At 44.8% G+C, this 13,328-nt stretch overlaps 1 protein-coding gene across 1 annotated transcript; it reads left to right on the top strand.

The window, feature by feature from the left end:
* Window positions 1-9,195: 9,195 nt before the first annotated feature.
* LOC119464142 (achaete-scute homolog 1a) lies at window positions 9,196-13,120 on the top strand. Its single transcript, XM_037724980.2, has 4 exons — window positions 9,196-9,605; window positions 9,719-10,046; window positions 12,079-12,201; window positions 12,702-13,120. The coding sequence occupies exons 2-4, from the start codon at window positions 9,720-9,722 to the stop codon at window positions 12,894-12,896; spliced, it is 645 nt and encodes a 214-aa protein (XP_037580908.2). The 5' UTR covers window positions 9,196-9,605; window position 9,719; the 3' UTR covers window positions 12,897-13,120.
* Window positions 13,121-13,328: the final 208 nt, after the last annotated feature.

Below are 13,328 nucleotides of genomic sequence, written 5' to 3'. Positions count from 1 at the left end.
TATATATATATATATATATATATATATTAAAGGGGTATACCGAAGGCTTACGGCCAAGTCGTCGTCATACATGTAGCACACCAACTATAGGATACACACACGTGGAATACGCCGAGCGCGTAAACACGATGGTGCGTGTCGTCCTCTGCAGATCCGGCACCTCGTTCCCACCGCTATATAAACCGAAGAGAATGCGCGAATCCGAGAACGAGCGGAAAACGTTGGAGGGCGGCAAACGGAACCAACCACGGACACGCGCACGCATCCGCCTAAAATACGCCCCCCTCTTCCTCCCCTTCCTCCTCCATTTCCACCGATATATATGTGCGCACTGCGCACGCGAATGGACTAAAGAAAATGAACAAAATGCCCGAAAGCGACACGGAAAAGATAGAAAAAAAAAAAAGAAACGAAAAACAGCAGATACGGGAACAAACACGGATGGACCTCCCCCCTTCACACTCGCACACACATGAAGTGAAAATGCTAATAAGGATTAGGCAGAACTTGTTGTTGGCCAATTTGGTTCATATTAACAAACATTTTCTAACTGCGCGAACAAACGACCTGCGCCTATACATGTCCTTGTTTCATGCTCTCTGTAGTCGTTTGTGCGCGCAGTTAGAAAATGTTTGCCAAGGATTAGGCAGTAGTGGTAGTAGTAGTTATTTTGGCGGTACAAAAATGTAGAACAACATGAATGCATACGCATATGCCCATACAGTATACCATGTGCCCCAGCTAACGTTAGCCAAACTGTTGAACGAAAAAAGAACAGATTTAAAATAAAAAGGCGGTGCGAAATAAAAATATAAAACCTATACTGTGTGCGGTTGTCAGAGGTCTGACGACCTAACACCCTATATATATATATATATATATATATATATATAGGGTGTTTCAGCGAACACTTTCAAAAATTCTTAAAGGTTGCCTGTGGCAGATATCACAATTCTAGTTCATGAGCTGGTCTACTCGAAGAGGCGGACATTACTTGCATAAGAAATTGAAATGCATAATCGAATAATTAACAAAACTTCACTAATTAAGTTTCTAACTAATTACCTGATGGCCCATATTGCAATTTACAAATTGTAGCCGTGAAGTTCTCAAGGCGGATACACTTGGAACGAATTCTCGGGATGACACCAGTTTCGAGATATCGATTCCCGAACTTTGCGGAGAAATGCATTGGCGTTCCAGTTAGGTTCTTAACAAAACGTCGCTTTATGCATTGAAGCACAAAATTAACTGGAACGCCAATGCATTTCTCCGCAAAGTTCGGGAATTAATATCTCGAATCTGGTGTCATCCTGAGAATAAAAACTAAGTGGATCCGCCTTGCGAACTTCACCGCTACAATTTGTAAATTGCAATATGGGCCATCAGGTAATTAGTTAAAAACTTAATTAGTGATTTTTGTTAATAAGTCGATTATTCATTTCAATTATGTGTGCAAGTAATGTCGTCCGCCTCTTCGAGTAGACCAGCTCATTAACTAGAATTGGGCTATCTGCTACAGGCAACCTTAAATAAATTTTGAAAGTGTTCGCTGAAACACCCTGTATATATATATATATATATATATATATATATATATATATATATATATATACATATATTCATTGAAAGCTTGGGTAACGTTTGCTGAGAGACAGTCATACATACATATATATGCACAAACATCTCTGCCAAGGTAGGCGAGCTAAAAGGCGCCAATGGATGTTGGCCCGTAAACCCGGCGTGGCCCGTAATCCTGTCACGTTGCAATATTATCGGAACAGCGGTGAAAGTATCGTGTTTACAAGCACATATTTAGTTTTATAAATGGATGTATACGGCAATTGTAAAAAACAAGGCACTTCGCTTGCATATGAAGTTAAGTTAAAGATCAAAATGTAGATTACACATGCTAGGAAGTAATGCATACTCTATGGTAATGAGAGCAGTCCCCGTACGAGACTATAGATGTATGATCAAACATTACCACCAAGAAAGGGTGATGTTCTTTACAGAAAATGCATGATAGGTCGACCTGAGCTGGTGCAGCTCTAGTCTACTATACTCTGCACTAGTGGAAGAGGAGAAAGTGAGTGAACGTATTAGGCTCAGACATTGTATATATACGAATGTATTCGAACGCACACAATTACAACACACGTAAAAAAAATTATGCTACGGCAATAAAAATATTTTTTTCGACGCGAGATTTGAGCGAATTAATTGTGTTGGAGTTTTCTACGAGGTCAACAGTATTTCTGGGTTGACGTTAAGCAAGTTATCACGGAATTCGATAATTCGGAAGTTGCACACCATACGAAATGCGTGCTTTCTTATGATAAATAATCACAAGTGCAATAAACTTAAACGAACACAGAACACACTCGCCATGGTACGACGTGGCGTATAGTGTCATTGGCGTTACGCTGCTGAGCCCGAGGTCGCGGGATCGAACCCGGCCGCGGTGGCCGCATTTCTATGGAGGCGAAACGAAAAAAAAAAAAAAAAAAAAACGCCGCGTAAAAATTCATCCGGAGCATTCGTCGTTGCTAACGGTGCCCTACCAGCCACGTAAATATAAGATTCAGCAGCTGACTGGTGTTCACCACTTTTCTTTTGTATACACAGCGAATAGCTGTGTATACCAAAGTTTATCATTTCCGGGTCCTCTGTGCTTGCCCTACTAATATCGCCGAGTTCATTGAAGCCTAGCGGCAGTGAACATGATTACCATATACTGGGCTTCATTGGTGCTTGAATATACCTGACTTGAACAGTGCCTAGAAAACGAGGACGAAAAAGAAGACACACAACAAAGCTCGCATCAAACAACTATTTTATTTCAAAACCAATCATATTATTGGACAGTTCAATTTTCAATTCAACGAGCGCACATATATGGTTTTCCAGCTATAACGTTAACCAAGCTGTTCAAATAAAAATTAAAAAAAGAAGGTTCAAAAACACGGCGCAAAATAGCGAAATTTCATGTTTTTTTAAAGTTTTAACTGATCACGTTAGGGCGCATATGTATTGCAAGTTTCGTGAAACAGAAGCCGGCGAGTTCACGAGGAAACGAATTTCGAACCTGGGGCCCGTATTACGTAACGAGTAATTTCATTTCCCATTCTTTTCATTTCTCACTATCGCAAACATCGCGGCCACTCACTGGTACCAATGGTACGAAATTAATTGAATCGAAGGAAAGATTTCCTCACCTATACAGTACGGCCCTGGTACCAGAATTGAGATAAAGGCAATCAAACGTGCGGCAAAATCCGCTGTTGTTTCGCTTACTTGTATGTCACTGACATATTTTCGACGCTTCATTTTTTTTCTCGTTAAAGGAAGGTCCGGGACCCCGAAACCCTAGAAAATACACTCCCCCGCCTCAGAGCGCCGTAAATAATTTGATTACACCAGTTTATCTACCGCCAGTTTCGGTTTCGTTTGCTATGGGGTGGCTGTGCCGTGATGTCGGGACTCAGAAAGTGGTCACGTGGGAGTGAGTGAGTGAGTGAGTGAGTACAACTTTATTAGGGTCCAGTGCAGACGCGGGACATCGCGACGGTGAGCTGACTCATCGGCTCAAACTGCAATGTGCGCCATAAAGTTATGAGAAAAAGTCAATAGGTGAATCTTTGCGTTAATTAGTCAGTTATTCATTTAGATTTCTCGAGTAATCCAGCTGAAGCAATAGAATGAGAGTCTGCCACAGGCGATTAAAAAAAAGAAACGACTCTGCTATGAATATTAAAAAAAAATTGCGTAGCTTGCACTGGAGGCGCAATTTAAAGAGACAGCGGAGCTGATGGGCACCTAGCTAGTCCTGACCTTTGGGCTAGGCTAAGCACTACCAAGTCATGTCCAGCAATTTCTGAAATATATTGATTATTGATCGATTACGATTGAGCTGGATTACTTTTTCTCATCTGGGCTAGGCTAAGCACTACCAAGTCATACCCAGCACCTCCCGGAATTTAAGGATTATTTGTAGATTATCGATTAGCTATTGATTGGCTATCGATTGGCTATCGCAAGGTATCGGCCACGTATTTGGGTTAGCCTAAGCATTACCAAGTCATCCCTAGCACTTCCCGGAATTTATTATTTGTCGATTATCGATTAGTTTTTGATTGGCTAGCGATTGGCTATCGATGACTGACTCAGCTTAAGTTGTCCCAACCATGCTTAGCTACTTAGCCAGGCTCAGCTTCGCTAGTTCACAGGGGCATGTGCCATTGCGCTTAGGACCCTTTCTGCCCTACCGCCAGGATCGGCTCACATCCCACTTTTTTTTTTTTTTTTTCTGTTAACGCGCTACAATTACGGCCGGCTTAAACAGCTCCGCCGTTAAAAAACAACTGCATTAGAATGCACAAATTAGGGAAGTTTTGCACCAAATTCGCCATAATTGTACGAGATTGCGCAGGATTGGGCGGCAGTACCATTGTCCGCTGCGTATGACTCTGCTGGCGCTAAGATGTGCATATGTACGTGTTCTTTTTCTCACTTAAAACTGGGACAACGCACACGGACCTGACGGTCCGCGCTTCACAGCGTCGTCTGCTAGTCGTTCGCACTAGCGGAGGAATAAAAGGGTGCAGCGGTGCTGCTTCAAGCCCAGCTTGGCTTCCGCCGGCTTCGTAGCTTTTCGCAACGCTGCACGGTAGTTCACTATAACGCAGGTGCAGGATCCGCGATGACCGAGTGCATTAGCGCGGAGCGCTGCTCTCTTTATAAACCTGTCACCGTGTCCGATCAGCGCCAGAATGTGATCCGGGTTACCATGGCTGCTTCCCGCTGAATAATTGAGCGGGCTGCGTCGACGGCTATAGACGTAGGCGCGAAAAGTGGCGGACCGACGAAGCCATTTTCTGTGAACCGGAGAATTTGCGAGAATCGAAGTGCTAGAACGGTTGAGTGGACGAGCGAGGTTTTTGTCACAAGTTGAGTAAACTGTGTATTTGTCCCATGTAGAGGGCTTGCCACGTTTATGTATGTGAGCGTGGCAGCGCAAATGTGCAAACTAATAAAAAACCTGGCCTATAGTGGGTGGCATGTGTCCTGTATCATTTCGTTTCAAGGAAATAATATACCACAGAATATACTCTCTACTACGACATCGTTCTATGTACGGTATAGTGATAGACAATCCATGTCTCGACGGTGCAAGAAGCGATTAAAATTGGGTATAGTTTGCAAACTTGCAAAAGCGCGTTACAGACAGGACCATATGGGTAAAGGAACAGGTAAAACTAACACTCTGTTTGTGTTTGTTTATACCTGTTTCTTTGCCTGTTTCCTGTCTGTAACGCGGTTTTGCAAGTTTACTACGAATAACAACTCGCCCAAGTTCCCACCCATTTGGGTATAACTTTTTAATTCACACACAACACAGGCCTTACAACATGTCTCACACTATAACACATATAAAACATTATACTTGAAGCAAACATCCGTCAAAATAAACTTCCGTTGGAGTGTGATGAATTTGACATCGCCCGTACACATTTGCACTATGTCAGGCACACAGACAAAAAAAAGCCTCGAAAATTAGCTTGGCTAGGTGTGTGCATCGCCAGAAAAATATTCATGGTTATACATAAACAATACACTATATATAAACACAAATATATAGTCCTAAGTTTTTAACTAATTACCTGATGGCCCATATTGCAATTTACAAATTGTAGCCGTGGAGCTCGCAAGGCGGATCCACTTGAAATTAATTCTCAGGATGACACCAGTTTCGAGATATTAATTCCCAAACTTTGCGGAGAAATGCATTGGCGTTCCAGTTAACTTTGTGCTTGAATGCATAAAGCGACGTTTTGTTAAGATACTAACTGGAACGCCAATGCATTTATCCGCAAAGTTCGATAATTAATATCACGAAACTGGTGTCATCCCGAGAATTCGTTCCAAGTGGATCCGCCTTGCGAACTCCACGGCTACAATTTATAAATTGCAATATGGGCCATCAGGTAATTAGTTAAAACTTAATTAGTGAATTATTGGTAAGTATTCAATTATGGATTTCGATTTCTTGTGCAAGTAATGTCCGCCTCTTCGAGTAGACCAGCTCATGAACTAAAATTGTGCTATCTGCCACAGGCAACCTTTAAGAATTTTTGAAAGTGTTCGCTGAAACACCCTGTATAGCCCATGGTGATATTCCTCGGAGAATGACAAACTTGAGATGAAGGTACTGCTTCAAGAGCTGAAAATTAATGATCGCCTCCGACGCAAGCGTGATCAGGAGCGCGTTTAAATACCAAACACGAAATGGCGACGTCATTGCTTGGCACTCATTACGTCACCGGCTCCGCCTTCCCGCATCCGCCAATAGGGGAACCGGCAGTGAGTGGCGAGCCGGTAGAGGCTGCAGGTGAGCAGACACTTTCGTTTCAGTTTCGGAGGCGCTTTTCTCTTTTAATGTGCGTGGCGTATTTTGAGTTGTTTGATGCCTTTTGTTTCATTTATTCTTTTCGCATCGGCCCGCTACGCTTCGGAGGCGTTACGGTGGTCGGGGACCGGGCCGAATGAACGCGCGCTCCGGTTTATTCAACGGACAGGTGCAGGAGGAGACGATGTCGATGTCGCACGCTCACGACGGGCCGGCAAACTGGAGTCCGGGATACGCGGGATCGTAGAGTGGCACATAGGACACTCAGGTGAGCCACTTTCTATGCCGTTCTTATGGGTATCTTATTTGGTTTGGTTCGATTTATTTATATGTCCTTGGTACACTTGAAGTAAAGGTACAGGATAGCTAATGGCACACAGTACCTGACAGGGAATTCTGTACACGTACTGCGTATAGTTGTGTACATTACACAGCACGGATCGCATGTACTAAAGTTCCCAGCACAGCGCAACAGAATTATTGGTCCCTGGTCCCAGCCGATGTCGGCACGAGCTGCTTTAAAAGCGCTAGTATGATTTTTAAAAGAAACAGGACTCATTGAAAAGCTATAGAATTTATGAATTGACGCGTTACTTTTTTATTATTATTTTAACGAGATAGCGTTAAGGGCCCCGTGTCGCAGAAAATTCGGCGTCGGCGTGCGATGTCGGCGAGTGGCGGAGAAAATCATCCCCAACCACGCAGGTCCTCCGAATATATTTAGGTACATGTATATGCCACGCCTTCTTATATGACATGCGCCGGTGTATGCGGGCTATATTGCCACACCATTCTATGATTAATGTTGCTCATACCTAGTCTTGCATTCTCGGCAAAGCTATTCCTCGGAATTTTGAGAATGACAATCCACAAACAAATGTCATGAAACAAAAGACCCACAGCGCATGCACTTTATGTTAAACCTTCTCAGAATGAAATATTAGAAGTACGAAACAAAAACGAAAACCTGAAAATTATGCAATTTTGTTTTGACGCGACTGTGCAATATCTCCGGGATCGCTCCACGCAAGAGGCCGCGTTTCTACCAGAAAGCTCGCCATCGCGCATAGCGTTCGCCACCAGTGTTTCGCGGTAACCATCACGGTTGCTTAAGCTACAGTTGTCGGGAAGCGTGAGAAGCAGTCAGGTATCTTTGAATGCTATCACGTTCCACTCTTAAAAGCGAAGCTTAAGCGTCCTCCAATTTTTATCTTCTCGTTTTCTTATATTTTGTGCCCTTACCCCATCCCCCTGTGCAAAGTAGCCAACCGGACATTAACCTGGTTAACCTCTGTGCTTTTCACCTCTTATTTTCCTTCCTTCCTTCCTCTTAGACAACCATTTTCATGCTAAATGTGTTCACACCGTATCCTAACACTAAAGATATCAAAACAATTAAGATAATCGCTACAATATAGCAGTTTCAATATATTATGTACTAAAACACATAACACATAAATATTTGCAGTGTACATAGGCAAAAAGAAAAAAAGGAATCTATAATTTCTTTACGGTTCAAATGTCACAGTTCGTCAATAAGACATCCTCAGTCCGCTTCATTCGACAGCACCCTAAAATATAGGGGCAGGCGATCCAATCCAATAAAATGAAGTGAATCTTCATCTTGCGCTACGATCAGCAGAGAGGTACAGGATAGGAACTGAGGGGGGAAAAAAAGCCACAGTTTTGACGAGTCTACCGTGCCCTACAAAGTTTGGCAACACCGTCGCCCGTGAAAAATGAATGGTATATGACAAATTGACTACAATGAATTCGACGTATGTAGTAGACAAATAGCCTAGCTGCATAGTCACTTGAAAAAGAAAAATGCAGATCCAAGGCACAACTTGGAATATATGCGAAGATTTTTGTGAAGCTATTAATCAAATGCTATAAGTTTGCACATTTCAATCCTGTCTCATTGGCGTAAAGGAAAATGGCTCGCGCACATGCGCTTTCGCGCACTCGTGCTCACGAAATGTGACACCATGGCCTCAGAGATTGGCGCGCGCCGGCTGGTTCTTACTGTCAGTCGGCGCGCGCAAATCTCGGAGCCATGGTGACACAGGCACAACGTACCAAACCCGCAATGTGATTATGAGGCGCGCTGTAGTGGCGGGCTCCGGATTTATTTTGACCACCCGGGGTTGTTTAGTGTGCACCCAAATACAAGTATACAGGAGCGTTTTCTGCGTTTCACCCCCATCGAAATGCGACCGCCGCGGTCGAGGACGAACCCACGACCTCGAATTCATCAGCAAAGCGTCCAAAGCCACTTGGAGATTCAGAACTGAAAAAAAAAAAAAAATCATCAGGAAGAGCGAAGAGTGTCAACGGACCAGAATACAACGATTTATAATTCCCTGTCGGTCCCTACGTGGGAGACGCCCGCTACACCCTAAGCGCGTCCTGCAGACCTAAATAACGTTTTTTTCCAGTCCAGTCCAATAATAAGAATTACAAGATACGTACTTCTAGCAATAGTTTGAAACTTGGCATGGGGCAGCTTTAACGAGGACGGGTAAAGTGATCACAAATTTTTATGGCTGAGAATCGGATTGTTTGCTTCCCATAATAAGTGCGAACCTTTGGAGAGTAAAACGTAATCTTTAGTGGCAAATCTAATCTAATCGTTGTCATCAGCCTATTCATTCAGGTAGATGTCGCTGCCTAAAAAAAAAAGACAACTTTCCGTGGCAACGAAGGGGAAGCTACGGAAGCAAAGAGCGCACAAGTGAGAGCGCTTCTGAAAAGAGTCCCGCGTTTTACTCCACGTCAGAGTAGGTAGGGGAAGAGAAAACATAAAAGCTTATTAGGCAACAGTTAAATAAGGCAGAACACACCACTGAGTGTAAAAGTTTACTTATTTAGCGGATTTTCCCTTCCGCGTCTGGGCAAACGCGAAACCGTCGCACGTGGAAGCTGCGTCGATTCAGCGTCTGTTCCGAGCAGCCAAAAGCACTGTCAAACGCCGACGGACTACTTGGCGCGGTAACACATGTGCAGCATGCACGCGCCCGTAGCTTTCCCTTCATTGCCTCAGAAAGTTGTCCGCGAGTATAGGGACTTAACCTTGGATATTTATTCTGCTGCCGCTAAAATCGCAAGTCTTTCTTTCATTTTTTTCTTCTTCTTTTCTGCCCACCTTCTCCTAGAGCCTTGCTTCTTCTTCGTCCCAATCCCTGCAGAATAGCATGTAGGCGAGAACACGCTGGCTTATCACTCTGCTTTTCAATAAAGAGCTTTCTTTATCTCTTCTAAAATTAATTCTAATATGGCAATTTGGCAATTGACTCTTTTGTCACGCAGCATGGACGACGCGGCTTCACCGAGCCCCGTCCCGGGCAAGCTCTCGATGGTCAGCGAGTACGCCACGCTGACCCCGGTGGTACCGATGTCCTACACCGGTGGGCACCACGTACATCAACACCTGGAGCAGCCGACGCTGTACCCGCACCACCAGCAACCGGCGACTGTGGCCGTGTTCCCGACCTTCTTCTGCGGCGGCACGGTCCCGGACATGACGGCGACGTCGACGACGTCGATCGAGCTACAAGACTTGCCACCCGCCGTGGGCGGCGTTCCGTCTCCCGACTTCTCGGTCAACTCGGACTCGGACGACTCTTCGTCGGAGAAGGTAAATCCCTTCTCCCATTGTTCCTTGGCATGAATCGAAGGACGAGCTTCAATAACAACATATGAACATGAAATTCATAAAGGACCATTGAAGAAGGACCTCGGAGCCATCGTGAGCTATCAGAGAAACGCGATCACTTCAGACTGATAAAGCATTCTTTAAATTTTAGTGTTTTAGGCACCGAAACCACGATATGCACGCCATAGTGGGGGAGGGGGGGGGTCCGGACTAATTTAGACCACCTGTGGTTCTTCAGCGTGCACCCAACGCACAGTACAGTGTTTTTGCACTCAGCCCCTATCGGAATGAGGCCGGGATCGAAACCGCGACGTCGAGCTCAAGTATTCTTTCGGAACTCAATGTTCGTCAATTTCGGGATAAGAGGTTGAATGCTATATATATATATATATATATATATATATATATATATATATATATATATAGAAGAGCAAATGAGGGCCAAACTTCCATTTTTTTTAAATTTCGCGGCAAAATCAAAGCGCCGGCATGTCAGCGTGACGTTACGAACTTCAAATAATTGTCTCGTATTTAAGCCGTTACATGTGGTCGAAACTTCCTGAATTCAGTATATAGGTTCTCTAGAATGCAACGCAGTCCGCCCTTTATGGGCAAAAATTGAACCATGGCGTCCCAAGTTTGCGCGCACCGGCAGACCAGCCGGCACGTGCGCACAGAGCGCACGTGCAGACCGGCGCTTGGTTCCTTGAATACCACCAGATGGCACTCGCCTCCGCGCATCCACGTGAAAAAAAAAAATAAAATAAAATAAAAAAAAGAATCCGAACGTTCGTCTTCATGCATAGCGTTCGCCGCCAGCGTTTGCCGGTAAACATTACGGTTAGATAAGCCGCAGTTGCCGGGAAGTGTGAGAAGCAGTCAGGGATCTTTGAATGCTATCGCGTTGTACTCTTAAAGGCGAAGCTTAAGCGTCCTCCAAATTTTTTACTTATGAGAGCGCCAGTTTCCGCCATCCTTCCCTGTGGTAGCTAGCGCTTTGATACGCTATGGGACACTGCGCATGCACCACCTTCGGGATCGGCTCAGGTCGGCGGCAGAAAGGACGCTCCCGGTACTGCGTTTTACATAACATAACATAGCGGTACAGACGTTCGCGACGAAGTTCCGGCACAGCCGCGCGTCTAGCTGTCATGCCCGTGTTGAACTGCGGCGTGCAGCCGTGAAACAGCCGCACAATTAAGACGACGATACTTCAACAATACAAGGGGGGAAAATACAATCACACTATGCCCCGAAACTGTATAAGCTTTGCTTTGACAATCTTCCTCAATAGCTACAGTCGAACCCGGATATATCAAACCCACATATAACGAACAGAAGTAAAATGCCCTTGAAAATTATTGTATAAAATCTTCATTTTATATAGCGAACTTTCTTGTGATCCCCTTCAGATTCGATATATCCAGGTTCGACTGCACACAATTTTCAAATTTCCCAAACAAGATTATGCACCGTTTCACTCAGTAACGTTCCTCGGACATCAGGAACATCAGTCTTATAAATGCGTTGAAAGGCAAAAACAAAAAGACGGATCCCGCACTATCTGCCCATGACGTCACGGATATGGACAGCGTCTGCATGTGAAGGACTAATCAACATTTTTGTAACCGAAAGTGTTTACATATGGCATGCAAAAGGTAGACTAAACCTAGCGAGTCTTCAGAACCTTCTCAGCGCAGAAACACCCCAACCACGCGGAAACACATTAAAGTCCGTGACGTACCAGTGACGCCGTTTGCGCGCGAAATTCAATAGGGGAAAACAGCCTTCATTTTCTCAGCTAGTAACCAACACATTTAGGCTAAGAAAACGGGAACAGACGCTCAAAAATACTTCTCCGTTACAAACCGATTTATTGTAATTCTTTAGCGTCCTTCTAACTTCATATTTTACCTCATCATCACTTTATCTTAGTGCTCGTTTACCTTGAGTGTTCTTTCGGAGTTGCATGTCTGCCACTGCGGTATGGCGACCGGTGTGCATCCATCTGCAGGGAGGCGCGGCCGATCCGTTCGCCCCCGAGTGCAAGATCCCGCTACCGGTTCCGTACTCCCCGTACGACTACTGGCTCGAGCCCACCTTCATCCGACGCCGGAATGAGCGGGAGCGACAGAGGGTAAGAACTGAAGAGTCGCCAAGGTGTTAAGTGCATGGACGGTAACAGTCGATTTATAACGAAGTGGATATAGACTGTAATTAAATCAAATTTTAACGAACTGCTTCATGCGCTAAAAATAATTCGACCTAAGTAATTTCTATACGAGTACAACAATAAAAGATTTTATGATGGTTTAATTCATCATACGCGAGCTTGTTACCTAATGTTGGGGCCCAATGAAACATGGTCGCCCAGTTGTAGTCACGATTGGGTGACTGCGCTACCGTGCCCTGACCGTGCCTCAGGCAATCTATCGCCATTGGCACAAACGCAGCAAGGTGAGAATATGCGCAAGTGGGTGCCGAAAATGCGCAACGGGTTATCGGTGACTTCTAGTGGCTTCACGAGCGGACATTCATACAATTCTGGCAGTATGGCATAAGTCATAGTTGGCTGTAACCAAGCTCCTTCTAACCACTTTTCACTCTACACTTTTCTGACCGCGCGTGTAATTTCAGGTTCGACACGTGAACGATGGCTTTGAGCGACTGCGTAGTCGACTGCCTCTTCCCCCACGAGACAAAGACCGTCGGCTGAGCAAGGTGGAGACTCTGCGCTATGCCATCAGCTACATCAGGCACTTGCAAAGGCTGCTGGGACTGATTGACGATGACGACGATGAAGATGGGGAGAACAGCCGGTGCCGCCGATAGCAAATCGAGAGCCTACGAAAAAGAAGCATGTTCTGGGTGTTGGACGGTTGAGCATAACTGTTTAGAGAGACATGGTGTGTGTGTGTGCCCAAGCGAACTTCTCAAGTCACGTGTTTCCTACCTCATAATCAGCAATATGCGTCCTCTTAATGCACAAAAATAAAAAAAAGAACTTGTCAGTTGTTCAACAGTTATTGCTAATAAATACGGCACAATTTGGTGTGTGAATAAAGATTTAGACTTGCAATTGCCTCCGCATGCGCTGGGAAACTGTGTTGCTCAGCTCTGCCCTTGACGATCAACTTTGGGCTGTCCAGCGGGCCGAGAAAGCCACCAGGACTCAAGAGCTCCTGGCCGTCACCTAGGCGGGACCATTTGCCCGTCCCACAAACTCGCAGGGCCTTTAAATAAGGTTCTTTGACTGACTGCAAT

This window comes from Dermacentor silvarum, chromosome 9 (assembly GCF_013339745.2).
Source record: "Dermacentor silvarum isolate Dsil-2018 chromosome 9, BIME_Dsil_1.4, whole genome shotgun sequence".
Lineage (NCBI taxonomy): Eukaryota > Metazoa > Arthropoda > Arachnida > Ixodida > Ixodidae > Dermacentor > Dermacentor silvarum.
This window is presented reverse-complemented; position numbering and strand designations above follow the sequence as displayed.